At 41.4% G+C, this 27497-nt stretch overlaps 1 protein-coding gene across 3 annotated transcripts in view; it reads right to left on the reverse strand.

Moving 5' to 3' along the window:
- Nucleotides 1–27497, reverse strand: part of ABCB4 (ATP binding cassette subfamily B member 4) — a 58850-nt gene that overhangs the window by 18520 nt on the left and 12833 nt on the right. For all 3 annotated transcript variants that reach the window (XR_013975502.1, XM_080936078.1, XM_080936077.1), the window contains exons 6-21: nt 27122–27313; nt 25414–25585; nt 24013–24137; nt 21603–21774; nt 19150–19263; nt 18057–18167; nt 17730–17855; nt 14899–15102; nt 14051–14221; nt 11626–11787; nt 6277–6453; nt 5302–5448; nt 4028–4132; nt 2424–2501; nt 1204–1287; nt 21–224 (exon numbers count right to left, since the gene is read on the reverse strand). Coding sequence is in view for 2 of the 3 variants with exons in the window: in XM_080936078.1 (XP_080792204.1) it covers nt 21–224; nt 1204–1287; nt 2424–2501; nt 4028–4132; nt 5302–5448; nt 6277–6453; nt 11626–11787; nt 14051–14221; nt 14899–15102; nt 17730–17855; nt 18057–18167; nt 19150–19263; nt 21603–21774; nt 24013–24137; nt 25414–25585; nt 27122–27313 (2344 nt within the window). In the remaining variant the exon portion in view is untranslated. The remainder of the gene's footprint in view (nt 1–20; nt 225–1203; nt 1288–2423; nt 2502–4027; nt 4133–5301; nt 5449–6276; nt 6454–11625; nt 11788–14050; nt 14222–14898; nt 15103–17729; nt 17856–18056; nt 18168–19149; nt 19264–21602; nt 21775–24012; nt 24138–25413; nt 25586–27121; nt 27314–27497) is intronic.

Below are 27497 nucleotides of genomic sequence, written 5' to 3' on the forward strand. Positions count from 1 at the left end.
CTGAAGTCCGCTTAGCTCACCTTTCCCGCAGCTTCCATTTCCTTCTTATCTCTCTTGGCATTGCCAGCCAACATTTTCATTTCAACAATTCCTGCTACAGCAATGAATGGAACAACTGATAACAGCAGCAGTGTCAGTTGCCAACCGTAAATAAATGATATAATAATACCCGTTCCGAGGTTGGCTGTGTTCTGTGCAATTAAGGCCAACCTGGTTCCCGTGGCCTGCAAGAGAAAAAGAATAAGGCAGCCAAGTGAACTTCCAAAGCCATGGGTTCTGGGCTTAGGCTCCTACTGAGAATGTGAAGAATTCCTCCCTCTCATCAAACACATAGCTTGTGCCTAACCCACAAGGCTCCATAGGTCTGTTCTCATCCCTCCAGCCCATGCAGTCACCTACTGTAAAGATAAGCTGTACATGAACCTTTCAAACAGGAATCCAACCACAGCATCAATAATTCAAGTAACCACTTAGCTCAGGCAGAAATTTACAGTGTCCTTGAAACCATGTTACCAAGTTTTCCCCACCTACAAGACCGTCAACCACAAAACACTACAGTTGAATTCGTTGTTCGGGTCAGAAAATTAGAACCATTATCATAGGCATTGCTGTCAACTCTTTGATGTGTCCCTTCTGTCCCCTTCTCCAGAGAAATAAGTGAATCTCACAGGGTGGGGACACAAGCTGGCCAGAGAACAGCCTTCTCTTGAGACAGCTATCGGCTCAGGTGTGGGTGTGTGATTTATGAGCTGTCACAACAAGAGTTATGGATGGGCTTTCGTTTGACGGATGAGGTACAGATGTGTGTCCTTTTCAGAGATGGGAAATGAAGAAGCTTCTAGTTCTAGCTGCTATTGGTTGCCAACCAGGAAATGAACCGCACGGAGCCAACACTGAGGAGGTAATTCACCATACTGACAGAAGGAACCAGGGTCTCTGATGGCGATTCTGAGCCAGAAGATCAGTCTACCTGAAGTCTAAACTTTCCCTTGCTGTTCAAGTCAGTTTCAGCTGGATGCTCTGATATTTCCTACTGAAAGTATCTTTGTAAAATTGTTTTTATGGCCTTGTACACCCCAGGAAAGCTCTGCACCACTGAGCTATCTACCCTGCCCCCAACTCCAGCTGAAAGCATCTCAGTAGTTGGAGCAATACCCTGTTTGCTTCCTAAAGAAAAAGACAAGCAGAGCGCTGTCTACTTACTCCTTGGACTTGTGCAGCATCTGTGGCAAGTCTTGTAGAAAGTGCACCGGTACTGTTTTTATGATCATCAAACCAGCTCATATCCTGTGAAATAAAACACACTTTTAAAATTAACTCGAAATTAAAACCAACAAAAACAAAGCATTCTCAAAGTGCTCCAGTGAAGTGATATATCCAAACATCGAGTGTGGGTATTGGAGTTCAGGGAAAACCTTCTATGCAGAGGGGTGGTCCAAGTACAAGCCTGAACACCCCATTGGAGACACACTAGGCCACATGTCCTGACTATCCCCATAAGAGAAAGGGGTCCTAGTCAGAGGGAAGGAATGGATTCATCTGTCAGGTCCACCCAAGGATGGACTTCTGTGGGTGCTCTATCTACCAAATTGTCACAGCTTTCACGTGTCCCAACTTGTACTTTGGACACCTCTGCTCCTGAGGGTGTCATTCTCATTAAAAGACAAGTCTTATATATATGCTTTTATTCTGTCTACACAAGGATTTTAAAAGTGTACCAATTATAAATACTTATTGGCAGTATCGTTTACTTCCATGTAAAGTTATTTCTCCCACATAGCAGGAGTTTGGAAGGTCTCCCAAAGAACTCATCAGTTCGGATGGGCTAAAACTATCATGCCTGCTTTGTGCCCATTGTGAACAGGGATATAACCAACTCAAGTCAACTGGCTCTCTTTAGGATCTTAAAGGTCCTTAAAGGTAGGATGCATGTTTTCACATTTCCCATACAACCCACCCCAGAATGTGAACTTACATAATAAGTAAAGTTTCAATAAACGAACATGTGAACTAATGTGAAAACAGGGCATGAGGAAAAACATAATTCGTTTTCTAGCATCTGGGAAAACCTAGTTAGAAGGTTGACCGCAGAACATGAACATGGATGCTACCAACTGCCTTCTCACAGGCCGCCTACAGTCTCCAAAGACTGGCCAGCATCTGCAGCATCCAGAGGACAAACACAAATACTGGAAATGGGTGGACGCAGGGAGACAGTCACAGAATAGGCCAGAGAGCTCTTGAAAAGTCTGCTCCCAGAGAAACCTCGAGGAGTCGCTGGCTATTTCAGGATTACAGTAACTTGTAGGACCCTAGTCATTTCTTGCCTGGAAGTCTTGGGGGGGGGGTATACGAGCATTGTCTTGCCAACAACAGCGCGCAGAGTCCAAAGTCTCAACACCAGGCATCTGAGATGCTCTCACCTGCCTTAGCATTGCCTTAAAGGCCATGGACCGGAGTCTTGTGGTGAGGATCTCTCCAGCCTTCCCGAATGTGAAGCCCTAGGGAAGAGAAAAAGCCTCAGGAACTTCTTGCTTCTCATTAGTGTCCTACATATGTAGTCCTGACGCAACTACACATTTACTCACATTGATTTTACTTTATCTGTATGTTGACCGACTATTCAACCGACTACAGCCAACATGAAATGCAGGTGCTGCTGAGTCACTGTGAGGTTTGGAACTGTAACCCCGAAAGTCCCAGTCGGACGTCTCTCTGTCCTTTCAATAACTTTTGAGGGCAGAATCTCAGTAACCAAGATACTGTATTGAACTAGAATGTCTTTTATGTGTTCCTAACGCTTTCAATATAATAAAAACAAGAAACAGAAATGTGCAGAGTCACCCTCTGGTTGCTGTGCTACAGAAAGAAAGATGTCTTTTCTCTGAAACCCCAAATGAGCCCACGGGCACAGCCCCACCTGCTCTGGGATCAGGCAACAATTAGGTTTCACTTCCTCTCCAAGCCTCTGTGCCAGACAATTTCCCTCTCCCTAACAACTGTGTCCAAGCTGGAGAGTACCCAAAATATCCCAAGATGCCTTGCTTCTGGGGCATGTAAGATGGCTGGGCTCCAGTAAAGCTATGAGCCCTAGGCTAGGCCATTCGGGGCACTTGTGAGTGTGTACTGCTGAACTCTAGTCTAAGCTAGGTATGAGGGTGTGGGGTGCAGCTACCCCATAGGTTCCTTTCTTAGGACAGGCCTGTCCTCACTTGCGTTTGCAGGAGGGCAGCTACAGGCTACCCCATTGCTCCTTTACATCTAGAATCTCATTCCCTGGTGAGCCTGAGGTTGGAGTTGTATCAGATCTCTGAGGCTCTAGAGTTCCGGATGAGAATTTCACTCTGTTGCTGCCTCTGACTCCATGATGAAAAGGGAGAAGCATGCTGGGTGACTGGTAACATCCTGCTGGCACTCTGGGTTGAGACGTGTCACTGATGAAAGCTTAACTAGGTGGAAAAAGAAAACAGGCTCCAAATTCCTATCCTTGTTTATTTGAGTCAGGATGTCACTGTGTAGCCCAGGATTGCCTGTACTTTGTGATTTTTCTGCCTCAGCTTCCAGACTGCTGGAATTATAGATGTGCGCCAACTGTCTAGCTTTGACTAGCTTATTTTCTGGCCAAGTCTATAATCTATGAAAGTAAATGTATGTTCTTTCCAATTATTCATCAATTAGGAAGGAGAAAATTCAGGGTTATTGGGGAAAGTAACCACAAAGAGAATGTTATTCTGCTGTGGGTTTTCGTTGTTGCTGTTGATTTGGTTTGGTGGTTTTTTTTTTTTTTTCTTTTTTTTTTTTTTTCAGTTGCAACCAACAAGCTCAAGTCTCCTTTTGTGGTAGTGACCACTTGCTGAAGATACACTCGTGGTTTTCATGGCCAGTTTCCTGGTGAAGGAGGCTGTCCATTAACAAGCATTACTCCCACTAGGGCCTCAGCTCACCTCAGTGTGAGGATCTGGGAGTCTGGTTAGGTCTTTACTAATTTCTCTATTCACGGACTTGAAGGTCAACCATCTCTGCTTACCTGGAGGAAGAAAGTGAAGAAGGAGAGGACTCCCAGGCCTAAGAAGACCAGCGAGAACATGTTACACTTCTGCTGCTTTACTGTGTCATCCCCAGGGCCGAAGATCTGGAAGAGAGCATTAAAACACAGGTGTCTGGATCCACCCTGCTCATTTCTACCCTGGGCGATGGCGTGAGGGTCACATCTGTGAAAGTAGAATTTGACTATGTGGCCTTTCCAACTCATGGTAAAACACAGCTAACACACCATTTTAATCCTTACTAAGTGTACAGTCCAGTGACATACATGCATCGTATCATACAGCCTCTATACCACCATCCTCAGCTGCCAGCATGTTTTCACCATCCCAGTAGACGTTTCCTTGTTCCTGCTCCTGCATTTGTGTCTTTGGGAGTTCTAGGTCATAATAGGTTGGGCATAGCAATGTGCTGTGATATGTCTCTCCTTCCTCTGTCCCCAGCCCCAGCCTCTACCTTCCCTTCTGGAGGCTTTCACTGACTAGCCTTCTCTTCTCCATCACATACCCTGTTTTTAAAACACCTTGTGTGTGTGTGTGTGTGTGTGTGTGTATGTGTGTGTGTGTGTATGTGTGTGTGTGTATGTGTGTGTGTGTATGTGTGTGTGTGTATGTGTGTGTGTGTGTGTGTGTGTTACCACAAAAGAAGTTGGCTTTTGTAGGCACAACTTAATTTATTCTGTGAGCTGTCTTTCTAGTGCCCAGATTCTAAAAAAAAAAAAAATGTGCCTGTAAGTTAAGTTATCTTTTGACCTGCAAGAAAGTCAAGAATGGTCTTACATTGAAATTTAATAAGATTCAGAGGGGCAGTTTTGTTGTTTGCTTACAGTCTTAATGTATATCAAGGTCCAACATCACAAGACTAATATACTTTAGCATGTGACAGGAGACCTTGTTCTTATCCAACATGCCTCTCCAGTGACAATAGAGGGTGACTAAGGAGCTTACATAACACACAGACTGACATTTTGGATAACTTTGTATACAGATCGGTCAATAGATTTAAAGATTAAATAGTATGGATTTTCTTTCTCAATGGCAGACTTCTGCATTCTGGGGAGAACCGCTAAAGCATGATGTTTTGAGGCATCAAAGGAGACTCATTTTCTCTCACAGTGAATGTAACTATAAAATAGAATGAAGTGTTTTGGCTTAGTTTGATTGGAAGCTACTTCACCCCCTACTTGGAGAGGCTGGGCCAAGCCTTAGCTGAGAAACTGCTTCTGTTTCGGTTGCTGTGGGATGCTTTCAGACTTACAGCTATCATCTCAGACAGGATGATAGAGAAGGCCGGCTGCAGGGCTCCGTTGGCGATGGCACAGACTGTCCCCACCACGAAGTAGGGCCACTCTGTTTTATTCAGTTTTAAGACCTTCAGAAAAGACACCGGCGGCACGTTGGCATCCTAGAACATAAAAACATCGGGACAAAACGGCTAACATGAACATTTGGTGTTGCAGACACGGAGAAAACATGGCTATTACCTTCACGTATTTTTCAAACTACGGACAATAAAAACATTCTGCCCTCGGCTGGAGAGTACAGTGCAGTGGTTGCTGTTGACATGGGACGGAGCATGGACCTTACACACTGGTGGGTATTTCCAAGGTGCGGCCAGCTGCTGTGCAAGTCTGCTCCACACACTGTGAGGCCGCAGCTCTGAACGTGTGAAAGTCGTGGCTGAGCTATATGAGGTGACCTATAGTTTTTTCATCACATGGGATGTCCCCACCTCTCTAACAGCAATCCAATCAGCATCACAAGGCAATGGAGACAGCAGACAGATGCCCATCTTTCCAGTGTAGCTTCAGTAAGGGACATGCGCCTGTCCTCCCTACTCTGCCCAGTGCTGCCACATCAACCACAACCCCTTTCTCTTATCATCTTGCCAGGACTCATTCTGAACCAGCTTTATTAACCCTGGACTAAAAACACCATACTTTATAAAATTACTTTTATAATATATAAATATACTCACTATATGTGAATATAGCATTTGATTTTTTAAGGTTAAACACCTCAGCACAAAGACGATGCTTCGTCTATTTTCCCCTGGAAATCTAAAATTGGCATTCATTTAATTCACTGTCAAATCCATTAGAAAATTAGATTTCCTTTTCATTAAAGAAGTGGGTGGCCTATTGTAAGAGTCATGCATTCTCTAGGGCTAAGGACTTCAGCAGCAAAACTCTAAGGCAAAGTCTTTACTGGTGTGTGGGGGGAGGAAACTTACAAGTTCATTGGTTTCTACATCCAGCCTATTCTGATGCGCTCGTGAACTTTTGAGGCTTTTCTTTGTAGAATTCCTAAATATGTGCGCTTTCCAGCCATGTGGGGCCACGCCTCCAGCAGCCTTTTCTTCACTTAGCTCAACTTCAAATTCTTCTGACACAATCTGGCTTCCTGATGTCTGAACGACAGATATGACATTAAATAGTGTGTGGACACATGCTCTACTATGTTCATAGCATCCTTATTTATAATAACCAGAATCTGGATCGAACCCAGATGTCCTTCAACAGAGGAATGCATACAGAAAATGTGGTACATATACACAATGGAGTACTACTGAGCTATTAAAAAGATGACTTCATGAAATTCTTAGGCAAATAAATGGAACTAGAAAATATCATCCTGAGTGAGGTAACCCAGTCACAAAAGAACACACATGGTATGTACTCACTGATAAGTAGATATTAGTCTAGAAGGTCGGATTACCCAAGATACAATTCACAGACCACATGAAGCTCAAGAAGAAGAAAGACCAAAGTGTGGATGCTTCAGTCCTTCTTTGAGTGGGGAACAAAATACTCATAGGAGAAAATATAGAGACAAAGTTTGAAACAGAGACTGAAGCAAAGGCCATCCAAAGATTGCCCCACCTGGGGATCTATCCCATATACAGCCACCAAACCTAGTCACTATTGCCAATACCAAAAAGTGCTTGCTGACAGGAGCCTGATATGGTTGTCTCCTGCCAGAGTCTGACAAATACAGAAGAGGATACTTGCAGCCAACCACTGGACTGAGAACAGGGACCCCAATGGAGGAGTTAGAGAAAGAACTGAGGAGCTGAAGGAGTTTGCAACCCCATAGGAAGAACAACAATATCAACCAACCGGACCCACCTCCCATCCCCCAGAGCTTCAAGGGACTAAACCACCAACCAAAGAGTACACATGGAATGACCCATGGCTCCAGCTGCACAGTAGCAGAGAATGTCCTTATTGGGCATTAATGGGAGGAGGGCCCTTGGTCCTGTGAAGTCTCAATGCCCCAGTGTAGGGAAATGCCAAGGCAGGGAGGCAGGAGGGAGTGGGTGGTTGGGTAGGTGAGTACCCTTGTAGAAGCCAGGGGGGGGGTGGGGGTGGGGAATAGGATAGGGGGGTTTCTGGAGGAGAAACTGAAAAAGATGATAACATTTGAAATTTAAATGTTTAAGAAAGTCCAATAAAAATGTAATGTGTGTGTGTTGCGTATGCATATATGCATGCATGTGTTTGCCTAGATGGATAACGTCACCAAGCTTAGAATAATACAGCAACTCTACTACATGTATTAACATTTTTTACAAAGTTGAATTAAAACCAGGTTGAGGTTTGAGATCAAAGACATGACTAGTTGAGTATCCAGTGACTCCTCAGTCACCGTGGCTCCATCCTCCATCTCTCCAAGAGAACCAACAAGGAACTGGGAGGGCAAAAGAAGAATCGGAAGTAGGCATGCGGAGGAAGCCAGGGGAGAAGCGTGCACAGGTTCTAGGAACCGCAGAGCAGGTGGAAGGAACTGAGGTGAGCTCAGCACAAGCCCCGTTCACTGAACAGGACAATATCAAGGCCGACACTGGCTAAACTTAGCAGTACTATGTCCAAGTAGTTTATTATTTTCATTTACTCATACCAGGCCACCATTCGTTCAAAAGTATACACGTTTTCTTGGGGAAAAAGACCCAGAGAATATGATCCAGAGTTTAGAGCACGTCAGGTGTCTCCCAGCCAGATCCTTGTGTGCTACAAGGTCATTTTAATGAGTGAAACAGAGGAGGGACAGGCAGGGACGATGGGCTGTTTCTCTTGAGACTCCTACATCCTCGTTCTGCCATTCTAATAATCGTGTTGAAATGAAAACTAAAATGGATTTAAAGTATCATACTGTTTCTTTTCCGGTTGCTGGGATATCCAAACTGGGCAGGAGCAACTTAAGGGAGAAAGAGGGGCTTTACTTGGCTGGCAAGCCCACATTCCAGTCTGCTGCAGACAAAGCTTGTGGGAGCAGCCACAGGGCAGTCACAATCTAGAAGCAGAAGGCAATAGCACAATTCTGAGTCTGGGATCTTCTGCCCAGGGAATGGTTCCGCCCACAGTTGAGATGGACCTTTCTATGTCATTAATGAAATCAAGATAATCCCCCACGGGCATGCCCCAGAGGCCCATCTCCTTGTGGATCTAGATTCTGTCAAGGCGACAATTAACATTACCTACTATAATTACATGTATTTAAAAGCAGTAAGTGATAAAGAGATTATATAAAACCAAATTATAAAGCTTTCTAACACTTCATTCTTTGAATAATTTGATCATTTCAGTAACTATTTGTGTGTGTGTGTATGTGTTGGGCTCTTGAAAAAACAGTAACAGCTCAATGACATATGATCCAAATAATAAGTTCATCCTTAAAAACCATCAGCGACTTCATCAGACATTCATGTCATTTGTTTCTTTGGGGGGGATATATACGTAAAACAAGTATTAATATGTGTGTTTTATTTGACATATGTTGCACATATTTATTGAGCTCAATGTGGTAGTGTGTGTGTGTGTGTGTGTGTGTGTGTGTGTGTGTGTATTGTGTGCCCAATCAAACAAGTGAGTAAGGCCAGGTGACAATGTCAGATTTTATTCCTCAGGTATTGTCTATCTTTTGCCTGTTTCTTTCCTTGAAAGAGGGTCTCTAATCGGTCTGGAGTTCACCAATACACCAGCTAACCCAAGTTCCTAAGGCTCCGCCTGTCCTTCGTAACAGTGGGATTACAAGCGTGCGTGCCATCGTGCCTGGGTCTTTTTCTTGCCTGAGGACAAACTTAGGTCCCCAGCCACCAGAACACTTTTAACATGAGCATATATGCTCATCACGGCTCATAAGGATAATTGGCATACCTCAAGCATTATCATTTTTATTAGAAAGTTCCAAAACACAGAGGGTTGTGCTTCTTATTCAAACACTGCTAGGACAAGGACAAATTTAAAAATAGCCTCAAAGCCCTAAGTTTTCTGACAAGTCCCAGCCTGCTGAGCATCAGTCCTGCATTTGGATTAGCAAGCCTACTGTGAGCTATTGCTATATATTTAAGTAGCAAATGTCTGCCTGGCACTAAAATGTGTAAGCTAAGATGTTGCTCTCACAGAATAATACCCAACAGAAGGGAGAAAGAACCTGTAGAGACCATATCTGTAGGTTAGGCAAGGTCCCCAGTTGAGGAACGGGGCCACCCACCCATCTCAAAATCATTAACCCAGAATTGCTCCTGTCAAAAGTGCAGGGACAAAGAGTGGAGCAGAGACTGAAGGAAAGGCCATCCAGAGACTGCCCTACCCAGGGATTCATCCCATCTGCAGAATCCAAACTACTGCTGATGCCTAAAAGTGCTTGCTGACAGAAGCCCGATATAGCTGTCTCCTGAGAGGCGCTGCCAGAGCCTGAGCAACACAGATGTGCATAGACGCAACCAACCATCGGACTGAGCACAGGGACCCCAATGGAGGAGTTAGGAAGAAGGACTGGGGGAGCTGAAGGGGTTTGCAAACCTATAGGAAGAACAATAATATCAACTAACTAGACCCTCCCCCCAAAGCTCACAGAGACTAAACCACTAACCAAAGAATACACGTGGCTCCAGCTATATGTGTAGCAGAGGGTGGCCTTTTGGGGCATCAGTGGGAGGGGAGCCCCTTAGGAGTCCTGTTGAGCCTGGAGGTCCCAGCATAAGGGAATGCTAGGGCGCTGAGGTGGGAGTGGGTAGGTGGGAGAGCAGCTCATAGAAGCAAGAGAGGGAAGGAATAGGGGGTATGAGGAGGGGAAACTGGGAAGGGGGATAACATTTAAAATTTAAATAAATAAAATAACCAATAAAAAGAAAATGTAAAAAAAAAAGAAAAAAGAAAACAAATATTGAAAGAAGCCAATTATTCCTCTCTAGAGAAACTAAGTTGTAAGTCAGTTTCAAGAGAAAATTAGTTTTACGAAACATTTCTATAACTACTGTTGAGTAATTAAAATAATAATATTTCATGTTGTGTGTCTGGAATGTCAAGGGGGCATTTGAGACACAAGTCTATAAGCTTTTTACAATGTGAAATTTAGTACACATAGTTTATGTACTTAAGTCATAGGAACATTTTAGGTTGCATATCTTGCAGGTTTGTTAAAATGCTAGAGCGCAATATGAAACAAACTAACACTTTTTCAGTGAGGTGGACAAGCAGTTTTTAGAACCAATTATTGACTCCCTAAAGCTCCAAATGTTGCCACGAGACCTTTCCCAGGTTTGTCTACAGAGCACTTATAAATTGGACTCCTCCCCAAACCACTGTAGATCTCTTTCTCCTTCCACTGGGAAGAACCTGTAGTTTGGACACATTCCCCAGACAATTAATAAATACCGCTTTAATGAATACATTGACTGTGATTTTTTTTTTAATTCACAGCCTTTATAAAACCCAAAAAGAAGGGAGGCAAGAATGTGGATGCCTCAGTTCTTCTTAGTAGGAAGAACAAAACACTCACAGGAGATAATACAGGGACAAATAGAGGAGCAGGGATTGAAGAAAAGATCATCCAGAGACTACCTCCACCTCATATGCAGTCACCAAACTCAAGCACTATTGCTGATACCAAGTAGTGTTTACTGGCAGGAACCTGATATGCATGCCCCTGCACAGGCTCTGCCAAAATCATAGGTACAGTTGAGGACACTTGCAGCTAACCACCAGACTGAACATGGGAACTCCAATGAAGGAGGTAGAGAAAGGACTGAAGGAGCTGAAAGAGTTTGCAACCCCATGGGAAGAATGACATTATCATCCAACCAAACTCTCCAGAGAACCTAGAGACTAAAACACCAACCAATGAGCACACATGGAGAGACCCGTGGCTCCAGTTGCATATATAGCAGACAATAGCATCAATGGGAGAAGAAGCCTTTGGTCCAGTGAAGGCATGTTTTCCCAGAGTAGGGGAATGCCAAGGAATTGAGGTGGAGAGGGTGGTTGGGAGAGGGAGCACCTTCATGGAAGCAAGTGGACAGGGAGGGTGTATGGAAGTGGGGAGAAAGGGGATAACATTTGAAATGTAAATACAGAGAATATCCAATAAAAAATACCTGATTTTTACATTTGCCTTTCTCCCCAAGCCCTTCATTCTTTCCTAGGCTTCAACTTAAGACCTTTTTTAAAACCTAATTTTAATGCCTCATCCTAGTTATGGTTTCCATGTATGACATCAGCTGTAATCTATTTTAATAACTTAAAGAATACCAGATCAGCAACCCAGGCAACAGCAAAAGCCATCCGTGATGTGCCGCTACCTGCATGTTGACAAGTCTGAAGTAGATCCCTTCCTTCTGCATCAGCTCACTGTGGCTGCCTTGTTCCACGATGACTCCGTCCTCAAACCCGGCGATGACGTCAGCATTCCGGACTGTAGACAATCGGTGAGCTATCACAATGGTGGTTCGGCCTTCTCTGGCCTAAAGAGGAAAAGGACAGATTTGTGGCACACCAGGATCACGGCACTAACACACCAGCAATGAGCAGGCACAGATAGAGATAAGAGGGGGGGGGAGGGAGGGGGGAGGGAGGGAGGGAGGGGGGAGGGAGGAACGGAGGGAGGGAGGGAGGAAGGGAGGGGGGAGGGAGGAAGGGAGGGGGGAGGGAGGGATGGAGGGGGGAGGGAGGGAGGGAGGGAGAGACACTCCAGACTGCTGTGTGCTTGGAGCACAGGCGCCACTTTTTTATAAAAGACAGAAGTCATTTCTGATTTCTCGACCAGACAGATGGCCAACCCTTTCAAGATGAGGACGGATTACTCGGGGAGCCTATGGTGGTGTATCTGATACTCAAGGAAGTTAAAGATCTGTCTTATGGGCCCTAGCTCTGAGCTGTTCGGTATAGCAGACACTCTGTAAGAAGCATTTTAGGGAGATCACTGGGAACTGACAGCCTTCTCCAGAACCCCATATTGACATAATTCCAATGGACGATAAGTTTTTAGTATGGATATATGAGGGTGGTTCACATTAGATATCAAAGAGCCTCAAAATCTTATTCTTTAGAGCAGGGCCGATTCTGCTGCCTTTTAAACTCTGCCCCATGTGGATTTTATAAATGTTGAAATCAGACTACTCCTCTAAGTCATCCAGTGACCTGACATGTTGGTTTAACCGATTTAATGAACATGTAAACCCTGAGTTATGCCCACCAAGTTATTAATGCTATGTCAACAACAGTAGCTACCCTTTCTAGTACTCACTAGCTCTATTTGACCAACAATTTCTTAAGACTAATACCTACATCATAGATTCATCCTAATTTAGCTCAATTGACCTAAGTAATTAGAATAATAATACCTAAAGAAGTATAAAGAATCTAAATGCTCATGAGTTGAAAATGGTGACCCAAATGTGATATGTCCATACAATTGGAATCTCACCGAACCATGCAAAGGAATGAAGTTTAATGCAAATTACAACATTGGTGAAGCTTGAAAATTCTGTGCTACTTGAAAAAGACAGCCATGAAGGCCAGCAAGATGGTTCAGCAGGTAAGGGTGTGTTGATCCAAGCCTGGTTATATCAGTGGATGCTGGGAACCCACATAAAGAAGGAAGAAGAGAATTGACTCCGTGAAGCTGTCTTCTGACCTCTGCACAAGTGCTGTGGCATGCGTTACACACACATATGTTATGTTATGTATGTGTGTGTGTGTGTGTGTGTGTGTGTGTGTGTGTCATGCACACATAAGAAGAGCAAAAACAACAGCAAGGTGTGATTACATTTATAATGAAATGTCTAGAACCAGCAAAGCCACAGAGACAGAAGTAGCTTAGTAGGTACACAGAGTTACTGAGGTGACATCAAAAGTAGTTGATTAGCTTCTTTGGGGCAATGAAATATTTCTGGAATTAGACGGTACTGACTATTGCTTAACCCAACGTGTATACTAAAGATCATCAAATCATACATCTTAAAATGATATTTTTTCATTTGGGGATTATAATCCAGTTTTAATTTTATTTGTTTTTACTTATTTTGAATTTTAAATCTCTTAATGAGGAGTCTCATAATCACCCTAAGGAGTAGGTATGTTACTTTCATACAAATTTAAGGTATCATTAACAATTAAATTTACAAATAATGATGCCATCATTGCCACAAAATAGGTTATTTTGAACTATTTTTAAACCACAGCAATGTTTAGAAAATCAGAGTTATATATGTGTGCACACATACATTCACATATATATGCATAAATATGTATTTCCACATATAGTTCAATAAAAGTATTTGTCTTTTTACTGTTGTAACAACAACAAATCCACAAAGAAATATGTTAAAATTTAGAATTGAGATACAACACACCCAAGGAAAGGACAGTATGTTATCATTAAAAATCTCTACATAAAATACCTAAAATTATAAATTTTCAAATTAATTCCTTTACACATTTTAGCATAAGTGCTTTTGCCAACCAAAACCCATGTGAAAGAAAAAAAAAAGAGAAAAACAAACAAACAAACCACAGCTCCTCCCACAAGCCTGGATCTAGGTTCACTGAACCATGTTGGAAGCAAGGGAAGATCATTGACCTCTCTCTGTGTTAATTTAACAGGCCCGGAGAAATCAATGAATCCCAAGAGACGACCTCGTTTGCCCTTTGGGTTTTATTTCCCAATCTAGATCCCCAAAGAACTGCAAAACAATTTGCTCACCGTCCCCCACCCTGAGTGTTTACCTTATCCAGAGCGGCCTGCACCTCGGCTTCGCTCTCTGTGTCCAAGGCTGACGTGGCCTCGTCCAGCAGGAGGATCTTGGGGTTGCGGACCAGGGCCCGGGCAATGGCGATTCTCTGTTTCTGTCCCCCACTCAGCTGCGCCCCTCTCTCACCAACCAGGGTGTCAAATTTCTAAACAGAAAACCCAGAAAAGCTCTCAAAACATATTCATTCATTCATTCATTCATTCATTCATTCATTCACTCACTCACTCGCTCACTCACTCACTCAATTTTATAGTGTTGGGGATCAGACTCAGACAGGGCCTTTGGGTATGCCAGGAAAGCCCTCTTCCACTAAGCTATATGTCTGCCTCCTTAATGTATTTTAAATGCGAAAGTATAGTTTTGTAGACATAAATGAAGACAACTGAAGATTTGACTCGTGTAGTGTATCCTAAAGTATAATAAATTTAACACTGAATTGCAATTATTACCAACATATACCCTGTATGTTTTTATACTATTTACATACAGAATATGGTCTGCGAGCCTTACCTGAATAATTCAAGGGATTCACCCAGCAAGGTTGAATAACATTGTAACCCAAACATTAGTTTAGCCTTTGAAGCAAGAACTCAGTCAGAATTGCGTTTCAATTCTGCTCTTTTTTAATTGGATATTTTCTGTGTTTACATTTCAGATGTTATCCCCTTCCCCCAATCACATCCCTTTTCCCCTCCCATTGCCTCCATGAAGGTGCTCCCTCTCCCAACCACCCTCTCCCGCCTCAGTGCCTTGGCATCCCCCTACACTGGGAAAATGATCCTTCGCTGGACCAAAGGCCTCTCCTCCCGAGGGAGGCTTTACCTGTGGTAGTTTCATGATGAAGTCATAGGCATTGGCCTCTTTGACGGCTTTCTTTATCTCGTCCATTGTTACGTTTCCACGGCCATAGCGAATATTTTCAGCGATTGTGGTAGAGAAGAGTACCGGCTCCTGACTCACCACGCCGATGACTTCCCTCAGCCACCTGACGTTGAAGTTCCGGATGTCCTGCCCATCAATGCTAATCTGAAAGAGAGATTTCCTACTCAATATTTCAAACAACCTGATTTCTAACACACAAGGGCTCTTCACGAGTATTTAATTCATTTAGAAGTTAGAAATAACAAACAGTAACATGCAAGAATAAAATAAAGCAACCATATTTTTCCTAATATTTTTTTTCAGGAAAGGATTATTGGTTATCCACCACAAGAAAGTCTGGATATATTAGCTAATTGTTGTGGTGCTTAAAAAGTGACCCCAAGGCCTGCTGTGTCCTGAGGGAAGCGCCCTCTCCCTGGGGCTTAGCTTCCAGCCCCAGTGAGGTTTTAGGCAAGCCACTGTTTTGAATTTCCAATGTTAAATTTAATTGAAAGTGTTCTCTTATCTAACTAGCCCACATATATCTAGATGACATTTTGGTATTTTGCTATGCTTAACCACCGTAGCTTATCATTTCTTAACTTTTAGCCATTTGATATTTTCTTAATTGTTATAAAAGCAAAGCATCATTAAGTTGAAAGGCATGACTCATGTTTCTATGTTAATATCAATTGCTTTAATGTGAATGACTAGTGTTTGCAGGGCATTTGTTTCTCGGTGAAGAAAAGTTAAATACATGACTCTCTAAGTAATTTAATGGTGGACAACATCAGCAGGAACACGGATCACATTGGTTTCCTTGTGCCTTGGAACTGGGACCCAATGCTCTTGTTTATGATCAATAGATGCAAAGCAGCAGTTTTTCTTTGTAAGGCTGATCACTTAATACATTAAATTTAATACATACTGACATACATACATGTACACACATATGTATATCACTCACACACACATACATGCACACACACATACATACCCACATACACACATGCATATACATATACACACACATACATACCCCCATGCACATACACACATATATACCCACATACATACCTGCACACACACACCACCACACACACAAATATACCCCCATGCACATACACATGTATATACCCACATACACACATGCATACAAATACCCACATACACATATGCACATACCTACCTACATACACACATGCACACACACACATGAATAACCACACACACACACACACACACACACACACACACACACTCTGTTTATTTTCACCCTCAGCCTCTATTTTCCATCCAGCACTGTCCACTCCCCCTCCTCCCTACAAACCCTTTCCCTCCCTCCATGTCTTCTTGCTGTGTTTTTTTAATCCACTGAGTTTAACCAAGACCATAAATGTGACTATGGGTCTGAAACATCTATCAGAGCCTGGAGGAGGGGGCTGATGGGAGTAGGGTAAAGAAGTAAAGAAATGATTGCCCCTCTCCCAGTATCCACCATAGTCGATAATTTAAGCTAACCATGTCTCAAAAATATGTATCTATCTTCTCTTTCAAAAATTGTTTAAGAATTTCATACTTTGTGTTTTGATATACCTACCCTCTTGTCCCAACTCCTCCTAGGTACACCTCCCCCTCCACACCCACCAACTCTGGGCTCTCATTTAAAATACCCTGGAGTCCAACCTGTGTTGACTGCATTCTCTTGGGTGTGGCCGTCCACTGGAGTGTGGAAGGCCCATAAAGAAAAATAACTCTCTATATTTATTCCAAAATCTCTTGTTCATGTTCTATAATGAGTAGGGCTACTTTCTTAAATACTAAACTGCTAAGTACATAGGAAGGCCCAGGACACTGGGTAGTTCCATTGAGAAAGTGGTCCTGGGCTAGAGAACGCAGCTGAGCATGACCCAGAGGGAGTCAGCAAGCAAACTTCCTCCATGACTTCCATTCCAAGCTCCTACATGAGTTTCTGTCCTGACTCAGTGATGGACTTGTAACCTGTAAGTATAAGCCAAATACCCCCTTCTCTTCCAAGTGGCATTTGGTTACAGTGTTTGTAGAGGCAGCAGAAAAAAAGCTAAGACCATTTGTAAGGACCAGAAAGCTCAGTGTCCTGAAGTTGGGACAGCCAAAGAGTATAAACTGTGAGTTAGTGTTGGTTGCTTAGGAGTACAGCATTTCTGACCATTGTTCTCTATGTAAGAGAACATCCTTCTTCAGAAACCTATTCTGAAGTATACGTATGTTTAGGACGCATATCCAGGAAAGGAGACTAAATCCACTGGGTCGAAGTAAAAATAATCAGTACAACTATGTGAAGATGTATGTGTGTTCCCTGCAAGAGACACATTCTCACCCTCTATGTTCCTTGCAGAGATTCAGATCTCTCTGTGCCATGTGGTTCTTTCTTTTAGATGTCCCAAAGCTAAACAAAACGATAATCTTGCTGGATTTAATTGCTGTCTTAAGATTTATGGCTTCTATTACCAGGCTGTCAAGAATAACTATATGGAATTTGCTTGGGCAAATCAAACTCATTGGGAGCAATCCGCTTAGTCTTTGGATAATAGAAGAGTGGTTCTAGCTCCTGCTGTTCTCACAGCTTCTACTAAAGGCATTTGTCCACCTGCCCAAAAATACATGGGGTTTCTTTTTCCCAGATGCATTGCAACATTGTATCCTCTTTCCAAAATAAGACTCACATACAGATTTGTTTGTAAGGAAACAATTTCTAAGGGTCTATTTCTGCCCAACTTCCCCTGTTGGGGAATTTGGTTCTTCCCACTTACCGTACCCTCTGTGGGGTCGTAGAGCCTCTGCAGCAGCTGGACTGTCGTGCTTTTCCCACAGCCACTGTTGCCAACCAGGGCCACCGTCTGGCCACTCTTCACCTTCAGGTTGAGGCCCTTCAGGATCTTCAGAAGAATGAGAGGAAGAACACACTTCACAACAAAGCTCCAAAAAAGGAATAATTCAATTCTATCTAGAATTTAGGGAAAAGGTATCAATTAAGAGTCTAACTCTGATAAGACAAAGTACATAAATATCAAAGGAATCAGACTATTGGGAGGACTAGAGATCAACTTAAATTCAGTAACTAGTGTTGCTGACGGTACCTTGATATTAGCCCGAGATGGATAGGAAAAGTGAACATCACTGAACTCCAAATTTCCTTTGATGCTGTCTGGTTTGTGTCCTCTCTCTGAAAAACTGTCAATTTTAGGATTCTAAATAAAACAAAATTCAGTGACTATTTTATCAAATAAGCAATTGTATTTTTAAGGAACAGGGTGCATTAAATTCTAAAAATAGAACTTGGTGTAGCATAATCTCCTTTATGTGAGCAAACACAGTGAACTATGGGATATGTGTATGTGCGTGTGTGCACACATGCATGTGTGTATGTGTGCATGTGTGCATGCATGTGTATCTGCATGCATGTTAGCACACAAGTGCATGTGTATGTATGTGTATATATATGTGTGTGTGATTTACTATTTTTTTTCTGAAAATACATAGGAAATATTAATTTTATTTCATGCAGTACTTTAGTTCCAGTTTTTGGCATATATTTATAAGTTTTATGAATGGTCAGTTATACATGTTTAGACAAATAATAAAAACATATTGATTAAGTCGAGATATTTCCACCTTTGGTGAAACGTATTTCTTCCTAAACAATAAATAGAGTTGGTTAAGAAGATGGAGTGAATGATGAACACATATTATTTAAGAACCACAGAAACATCCAATAGATTTAGAATTCAAAATCAGATCTACTTCTATAATTTCAATTACCAACTTTGAATTTTACTGTGAAAATACAATGGCATGTAAATATTTTTATTCTCAATGTAGTCAATTCAATTTATTCAATGGAGTTGATTTAAGGTTAGGGAGAAGAGCAAACCTCATAGAAAAACTCACTGTTAATTTGGTCCTATACATAATTTATCCTTCCCCTCATTATTCTGTATAGAAATTGTAATCTGGCTATCACATATAAAAGAGGTAAACATGAAAAAGAAGCATCTTTATTCTACCCTATAGTAATAGACTCAAGTGAAATTGGTACTATTATATTGTCAAATAAGCTTGTAGAATTTCCTATTGTTACAGTGTATTTTACTAATAACTTGACACACTTGATTCAATACTTAATCAACACCACAATGATTCCCTCAGCTTTCATAATAATGAAAGACTTACATTATCAATAATGTCAAAGATCACATAGGCTGCTCCTCTTGCATTGGCAAAAGCATCAATACAGGGGGCAGCCTGCCCCACACTGAAAGCCCCAATGAGGATTGAGAAGAAGACCTTGAGTGAAAGATTTAACAACCATTAGGAACAGAACATCATTTGAGTTAGAGTTTGCTTGAAATATAATATATGAAGGACTGAATTTAGGATTTATTGGACACTTAGCCACTTTTATTTCTTATTGAGAAATAATATTTATACATCTTTATGTGACACACTGTGATAATTTGATACCTGTAAACAGTTAGTGTGATAAGACCCCCATCATCCTGCTAAAAATAAAATTGCTTAAATAAAGAGCAAAACTTATAAAATTAATAAAGCATTAAATTACCTAACTGTGTTTTATTTTATTTCCCTTTGTATGCATCCAAATACATTTTGTTTAATATGTCAAACTATTTTGTTTTTCATGATAGTATAGGTATTAGCCAGAAAGACTTCTGAAAGATTCCTGTTTCATTAGGTCTGAAACGGATGCCTCTGGAGAAAGCATCTCCCATCAGTGTTGCCTTCAGTTCTTTATCACTTTGTCTAACTCTGCAAGGAACTGTACAAAATGTCCAATAGAAAACATGACAGATTTCAGCCCCATCTGATTTTCCTTTAAAAGGCTGTCATAGATTTATATATGAATGGGAGTTCAACACTTCACTTTATATTTTAGAAACAGGGTATCTTCTTGTAGTCCAGGGTGGTCTGGAACTTATGATAGCCTCCCTTCTCCAACCCCAGCTTCCTGTGTACTGGGCCTAAAGGTATGCAGTGCCATTCCTGGTCAGTTCATCCATTTATGGAAAACAAAATTATGATCATTATGTGTAACACACAAAACAACACATTTTACGTCTGTTTCATTGGAGCAAAAACTGATTTATAAATCCAATATAGTCTCAGGAAACCAGATTAATAGCATGTATAATATAAGAAAATGTAGATGAAGAAAAATTACCCCTTTCCCTGCAGGCATGGAGGAAACTTCCACATGTATCTATGTTTTCTGAAACAGCAGTGACACACACATAAACAAAACCCAGATGCCCTCTATTCTCTATCTCTTAGCTCAATATAAATAAGGACCCATGAGAAAAGTTCTCAACTTAAGTAGATGTTAAGGCAGTAATATGATGAAGTCGTAGCCCTTTGTGTAGGGGGTCTGCCAGTTTCCCTTTATCATGGAAGTTACTTTCAGCCCTGTGACACAGACATTCATGTACCCATGCTACAAATGTGGACACATTCGTCAGGCAAGGCTAATGGCAAAGGTTAATGCCACCTGCATTATTTATAAAAGCATCAGGAGGAAATTCGGAAGTGAAACCATGTGGCAAGCTGCCACAATGCCAGCCATAGAAGAGAGGGAACTCAGGAGACTCAGCTGTTACTGACATCCCCAACCTTCACCCCGGCTTCGTAAGACCACAGTAAGCCACGGTGTGAGATTCAAGTTCCCATTCAAAGAAAGTCTAAAGGCCAAATTATATTTAGAATCTTCATTTTGAAAGAGTCAAGTGTAACTTTTGAAACATTTCCATTTAAACGATTTGTACTGACCAACCCCAACATGGAAGATGGTCACAAAATGTCATTGGTTCATCACTAAGATGACTTAAGTTGTGGAAAAGAAAAATATTTTTACAATCATGCTATCTACATTTTCATATAGCCAAATGAACTATGATAAATTTTCTTTTAAAAAGCTTTCATGATGTGTGAATTTAATGCTCTTTTATACAATGACCTATCTATAAAAATAAGTGTAAGTTATTCTCTCCTACATTTAAACTCAACAAGAGAATAAGGGTAATTCCAATATATACTATTCCTTTTTTATTTATTTATTTTATTAGATACTCTGTATTTACATTTGAGATGTTATCCCTTTACTCCACCCCACTCCCCAATATGTACTATTCTAATCATAAATGTTTTCCATTTATTTTCCCTTTGTATGTATATGTATCTCTCCAGTGGTCAAACCATGTGATATTATCTTGTCCCTACGCACCATTAGGACGTGACTTGGATGTTCTAGAAAGCCAGCTTTACTCACAGGACAGCAGAGATCAAACCTACAATCACAACTTTTCCTTCCAAAGGAAGAAATGTAGAAAGGGAGCCTACAGGTGGGGAGAGATATGACCCAGGGTTAAGAATGCACACTGCTCTCACGGTGACCCGAGTTTCGTTCCTTGTACCTGTGGCAGGTGGTTCACAACCTTCTATAACTCCAGCTTCAGGGGGATCCTACACCTCTGGTGTCCATAGCTACCTTCACTTATTCCCTACCCTTCCACAAACATTTAAAATAATACTAAAATAAGTCTTAAGAAATAGAGACAAGGTGGGTGGAGAACAATTCTTGATTCCTTGCAATTATTAGTGGTGTTACTTACTGTCATTGCATTTCCAATTGTATATTCTTTTGATATAACCAGCGTGGATCCGTACCAGAAAGCCAGTGCATACGATGCATATATTAACAAGAAGGCAATGCCCATGGAGATGTTGGCTGAGATGGCCTTTTTGATTCCAATTTTTTTGGCATTTTCTAAATGTTTCTGATACCTACCAGGAAATGAATAGGAAAACGTTATAGTAAGAATAGCACCTTATAACCTGAGCCATAATCACCTCCTATTCAGTATAGGCTTAGGGATGAAACCCATGGAGGAAATGGTCTTTGGGGTCCAGTATCCTAGGAATTGACCTGAGTCAGGATCAGTGCTCAGAAGAACAGAGCTCCACCTGTTCCTGACTGGCCTGACACAATTCTTTGAACTCTACTGCACTAACTAGTGTTCCCATGGCTGTTCCAGAGTTGAAGCCTCAGTCCTGGGATACAAAGAATTAAGGTAGAGGGGAAAAAACAACCCAAAGGGCTATTCTAGACTGTTTAGTTGTTATATTCTTAACTGAGGCCCATGTTTTTCTCCCTTAGAAAAGAAAATCTTCCCCAGGTTGCTCTTCTGGGCAAAGGACAAAAATCCCACATAAGCCATGAGCTTCCTGCTTTGGTCTTTTAAAAGCCAAGCTGTTGTCAGTTGGCAAACTAGGCACAGAGTGGACCTCACAGGAGATATGGGGCTTTCTCCATTTAAAAAAATTAGTTTCATTGTCTGAGATGTGGAGGAAAGAACTCTACTAACTAACGCCTTTTTAGGAGACAATCATGAGGCTGATAGATAGTTATGACAGGCACCTGGCAGGCAAACTTGATACTCTTGTTCCTGGTTTTCCTATCATACTAGAACATCACCTCTTCTTATAGCTTGCCCATCCATTACCGTCTTAATTTAGAATAACATTTTAGTATTTGAATATTTTAAACTTATTTTGCTGGCTTCCACAATTATATATATATATATATATATATATATATATATATATATATATATATATATATATATATATATATGATTTTCAAAAATTAATTTTTTTTACGTCAAGTTAAATCAATTCTACTCTTCTGTGCGAGATTCAAACAGTGTAGAAATTTCAATGCTGATTCTCTAAAATGATGGGAAGGAGTTGTATAGGTTTACAAAGAAACTCTGGGTGCTGGGGGACATACTATATAAGTTAGAGAATTTCTTTCTATCAAAACGTCCCAGCAGCATCACTGCATTTTAGTTCAAACAAACGGGCGATGGGAACTCATTAATTGTTTGTTTGTTTGTTTTAATGTATGCTGTCACACAGAAACTGCCTTTCAACACCCAGGTCTCCCTGGTGCTTCTCTCCACTGTGAGTGCTGCGTTCATGGAGGAGAGCTGTGTCTGAGGAGGCAGCTGGGGCGCTACATCCAACACTATGGTTACTGCTCGGAGGCAGAGCTTCTGGGTGCCCACAGCAGCAAGATTGACATGTGCCCCAGTGTGACCACAGAGCTCCAGTGAGGGTGGGCATGCTGTAATTACCTTCACTTGGGGAATGGAGCGGCATGATTACACCGACATCCTGAGGTCCACCTGAGGGTTAGTGTGCTCTGTGGGGACTATTGTGTACAGGAAGCAGCAGTGAGAAAGAAAAAAGAAAGGAAGAAGTTAGAGAACCAGAAACATGTTGGCTTTGAAGAGGGAGAAAGAACAGAAAAGTAGAAAATGAAACGGAAGGAATACTGGAAACCCCGTAGAGCATTTGCACAGGCTGTGTTTTGGAGAGCGGTGGGTATCAAAAATCTCATACATAGAGAAGATGTCTATATGGGATCATATTTCAATTATATCGGGTGAAATGATTTTAATGGGAAAAATAACTGATTTGTATACATGTTTATTTAGTCCCCAAACTCAGAGAGATATACGCACTAACCCTTTATCAATTCCTTCTCGGTGAAGTTGCTTCAGTTTGTTTGTGCTGTTGTGCTGTTTAAGCATTAGAGAATGTCTAGCATGTGGAAGAAGAGTGTCTGGCACTGAGCCACTGAGGCACATGGGAAGCTCTGTCTTATTCTTATAGAGACCCACACAGCCCCACAGAAAATCCTGCATTGTTACTAGGAAATCTGCGTCTTGGGTTTTTCTCTTCTGAAGTCTAGTTTGGAACCCTCTATGTTTCCTTTTAAGCATTTAAAAACATTTTGCTGACAGGCAAGTCCCTAGGGATCATCAGGCCTCTCATGGGGCTTGTAGAACACATTAGACTTGTTGAACCACAAGTCAGAGCCTGAGGAGCCACAGGTAGCAGTAATGGGCGTTTTTAGAATACGAGGACAGAGAGAGCAGTAAACACAAACCACAAAAGAATGAATAAACCCATATAAAAGTGCATTCTCGGAACCACCATATAGAGAAACTTCCTGACCTTTCTAGCTCTTTGTTCTGGCCCCCGAAAGCTATCACGGTCCTGATGGCTCCCAGAGCCTCTTCAGCCACAGCACCTGCTTTTGCATATGCAGCTAGTTCTTTGTCACTAAACGTTGAGAGTATCTGTACAGAAGAGAAACAGTCATGACTTTTGCATCGAGAGAAAGGAAACAGGCAGTCTGCACAAAGCTTTATCGCCCATTTTCCCCTCTAACCATTCAGTGATGTATGCTTCCTATCCTTAGGACAGGTCTCAATGTGCTCTTCCTATAAAGGATAGGTCTGAGCTACTGGAGTCACCAGGAAAAGAAAGACCAGACATAAGTCTATCAGTAGTGTATTTGGGAATCATGCCAAATTCCATCTATCAAAAATCTGTCAAATATGAATTCAGATAAAATAAACTACACCTTAGAGTATTGATTATGCTTTTTCTTTATCATATAATCTATTGTGTGTGTAACATGCACATATTCGTGTATGTGAAAGTATATGTATGTAAAAAGAACATTAATGGTAAAATATTTTAATACTACAATCTTATTCCAATTTGAGCATCTATCTTTCTTAAAGATGGTCTCTTACTGGCCTAGAGCTTATTAGTTAGACTACACTAGTTCAACAGCAACCGCCTGAAACCTGCCTACCTCTGCCCCCCTCAACACTGGCATCATAAACTTGGAACATCAAGCCTAGGGACTTCTCAAGGTTTGGATTCTGGGGATCTAACTCAAATCTTCATTTTTGCATGATAAGTCCTTTATTGGCTGAGCTTACTCCCCAACTATGACATAATCTTTAATCATGATGAAATGATACTTTCAAACTTATTAATGGTAATTCTACTAGATAACAGGATGGTTAAACAAGACAGTACAGGAGAAAAAAAATCAAAACAAAAGAGATATAAGTAGTCAACTAAGCAACTCATCACACTCAGATTATACAAGAACAGCCAGCAAAACTGCTCAACTCTGAAGCATTGGTTCCAGTAAATACGGTTTTATATGTATGTATTATACATATGCAAAATTTCAAGAATGAGATGTCATTGTTATACTGAACAACACCCCTACCACATAATCTTTCATATTTGTTCAATCATTTGGAGGACTATGTTTTTAACTTGTGTTTTCTTAAATGAAAATATAGCAATACATGTCAATTCATACATCAAAGAGATGGCAGTGAAATTAAGAACTGTGACTAAAGCAAGAATGGTAGTGTTTGGACTCACACAAGACATTAATTTTCATATTAAATCTCTATGTGGATGAAACCTTCCTGGGCTTGGCTTCCACTGACACTGAGCATGTATTTCAGCAGACAGCAGGACTCTGCACACCAATCAACTGTCTCTGTGGATTAGCACACATGAATGTGCCTGGGTTTCACAGACCTTTGCCCAAACAGCTGTGGAGAGCCCCAGGATGGGGCTGATGGCCATGATCACAAGGGTAAGCTTCCATCCTCTGATGAACCCCACTATGAATCCTGCAAAAAACGTGGCTATTGCTTGAAAGAACATTCCAACCTTGTCACCAATTCCTTCACTGATTTTGGAGATGTCACTAAAAAAGATCACACCTCAGTGGTTACAAGCAGGAGGTCTTTAGTCAGAAAGGTGAAGTAGACATTTTATAAATGCATACACAAGAAAAACATGCCCATCCTACGGTAAACCTTTTACAGAGTCTTAGCCTCCTGGATATTTTCCCATGAAAATACTGCACATAGGAAACTTGGGATTAGTTCATGCTTTTAAGAAGTTAATGTCTCTGAAGCCGATACTATGAAATTAGTTAATCCTATTACAGAAGCATTAACATTGTGCACATGAATCAATTTGTTTATAAGAAGGAATTAGAAAAAAATTATCACAGTAAAATAATATTCATAGGCAAAAATGTCCCATTCTTAATTGAACATCATTTATCCAGAATATATATATATATATGTGTATATATCACATATACATATATATCATATATATATCAATCATATATACATATACATCATATACGTGGATATGTAATTCTTCTGCCTGCCCTCACTCCCTCCTTCTTTCCCTTTGTTCTTTTCTCTCTCCTTTCCTTTTTTTGAGAGACAGTCTTTCTATATAGCTAAGACTTGCTTTCAATCTTTGACTGTTTTCTCTTAGCACGCCAAAGCCCAGCCCCCTGGAATGCTGGGGTTAGAGCTCTGGACCACCACAGCCAGTACTTGAATCTTTCTATGAACACCATACTGATGCCAAAAAGAAAGTAAAATTCAGAGTTTTCCATGTAAAAGTGCTCCATCGGTACAGTGTGAAAGTGTGTACAGGTAGGCCACAATTCAAAAAGTCTATACATCAGTGTTTCAAATATTCAACCCATACCCTTGTTTGTGTTCTCACAATCAGTGTGACTGTAGTGTGATCATCCAAAGAAAGGAAGTCCTACGATGTTATCGCAGCTCACACTTTCCCTTGGATGCCATTTCTTTTGGAACAAAAGCTGAAGCTTTTGGTAAAGCACAGAGTTCCTTCATGTTCTCTCCTTTTCTGATCTCCCCTGCTCATGTGCCATAATGCCAAAGGCACATCACCTGTCTTCCCCTACTGGAACAAAACGCCAAGAAGACAGAGCTGCTTGCTTTGTTTGCTCATATGCCAAGCTCCTAGGAGGACACTCAGCTTGTAGTAGACCCTCAATATTTGTTTAGTGAGTGAGGCATCTACACTAACTAAAGTAAGTCTCTCTGCCATTAAGGCGGCCATTTGCTCATCCATTCAACCATCTTTATTTTGGGTTTAGCACCTGCCAGACCTGCAGCAAGCTCTACGGAAGACAAAGGGGTATGAAACATAAATTTAGTCCTGAAATAATGAGACAGAGAAAGAGAGAGCGACAGAGACAGCAGACAGACAGACAGATAGACTAACATAAATGCAAAACACGTTGTGGCATAAGCTAAAGAGGCTTCTAGAAATGGCATATCGCATATATGCTCAATCCATGTCTAGTGCTTAAAGTAGTAATTTAATGTTGCTGCAAAGCTCTCCTGTCGATCTTCACACAGCGCTTCATCTCTTCATCAGAGGGTGACATTAACAGCATACGTACTCTGTCAGCCGCGTGTTGAGTTCAGTGGTACCCTTGATGTCAAACCAGCCCATTTCTTGTCGGAGAATGGCATGAAAAAATTTTTGCCTGATTTTTTTTATTTGTCGGCCAGCTGCCAAGGTCCAGAAGGAAACTTGGATATAGGCAGCCACGAGAACTCCGCCACCTAGTCCCGAATAGTAGTATGCGTATCTGCAAAACAATGGGGAAGACACTTTCAGCTCCTTGTTTCATTTTGAGTCAGGGTCTTCTTGTGTAGCTCACGATTGCCTTAAATTCATTCTGTAGCCCAGAGCAGGACTGGTCCTTGGCCCTTCTGCCTCAGCTTCCCAAGGGCTGAGATATCAGGCATACCAGCTCTTGGGGGGAAAGTTCA

This window comes from Micromys minutus (assembly GCF_963924665.1).
Source record: "Micromys minutus genome assembly, chromosome: 23".
Lineage (NCBI taxonomy): Eukaryota > Metazoa > Chordata > Mammalia > Rodentia > Muridae > Micromys > Micromys minutus.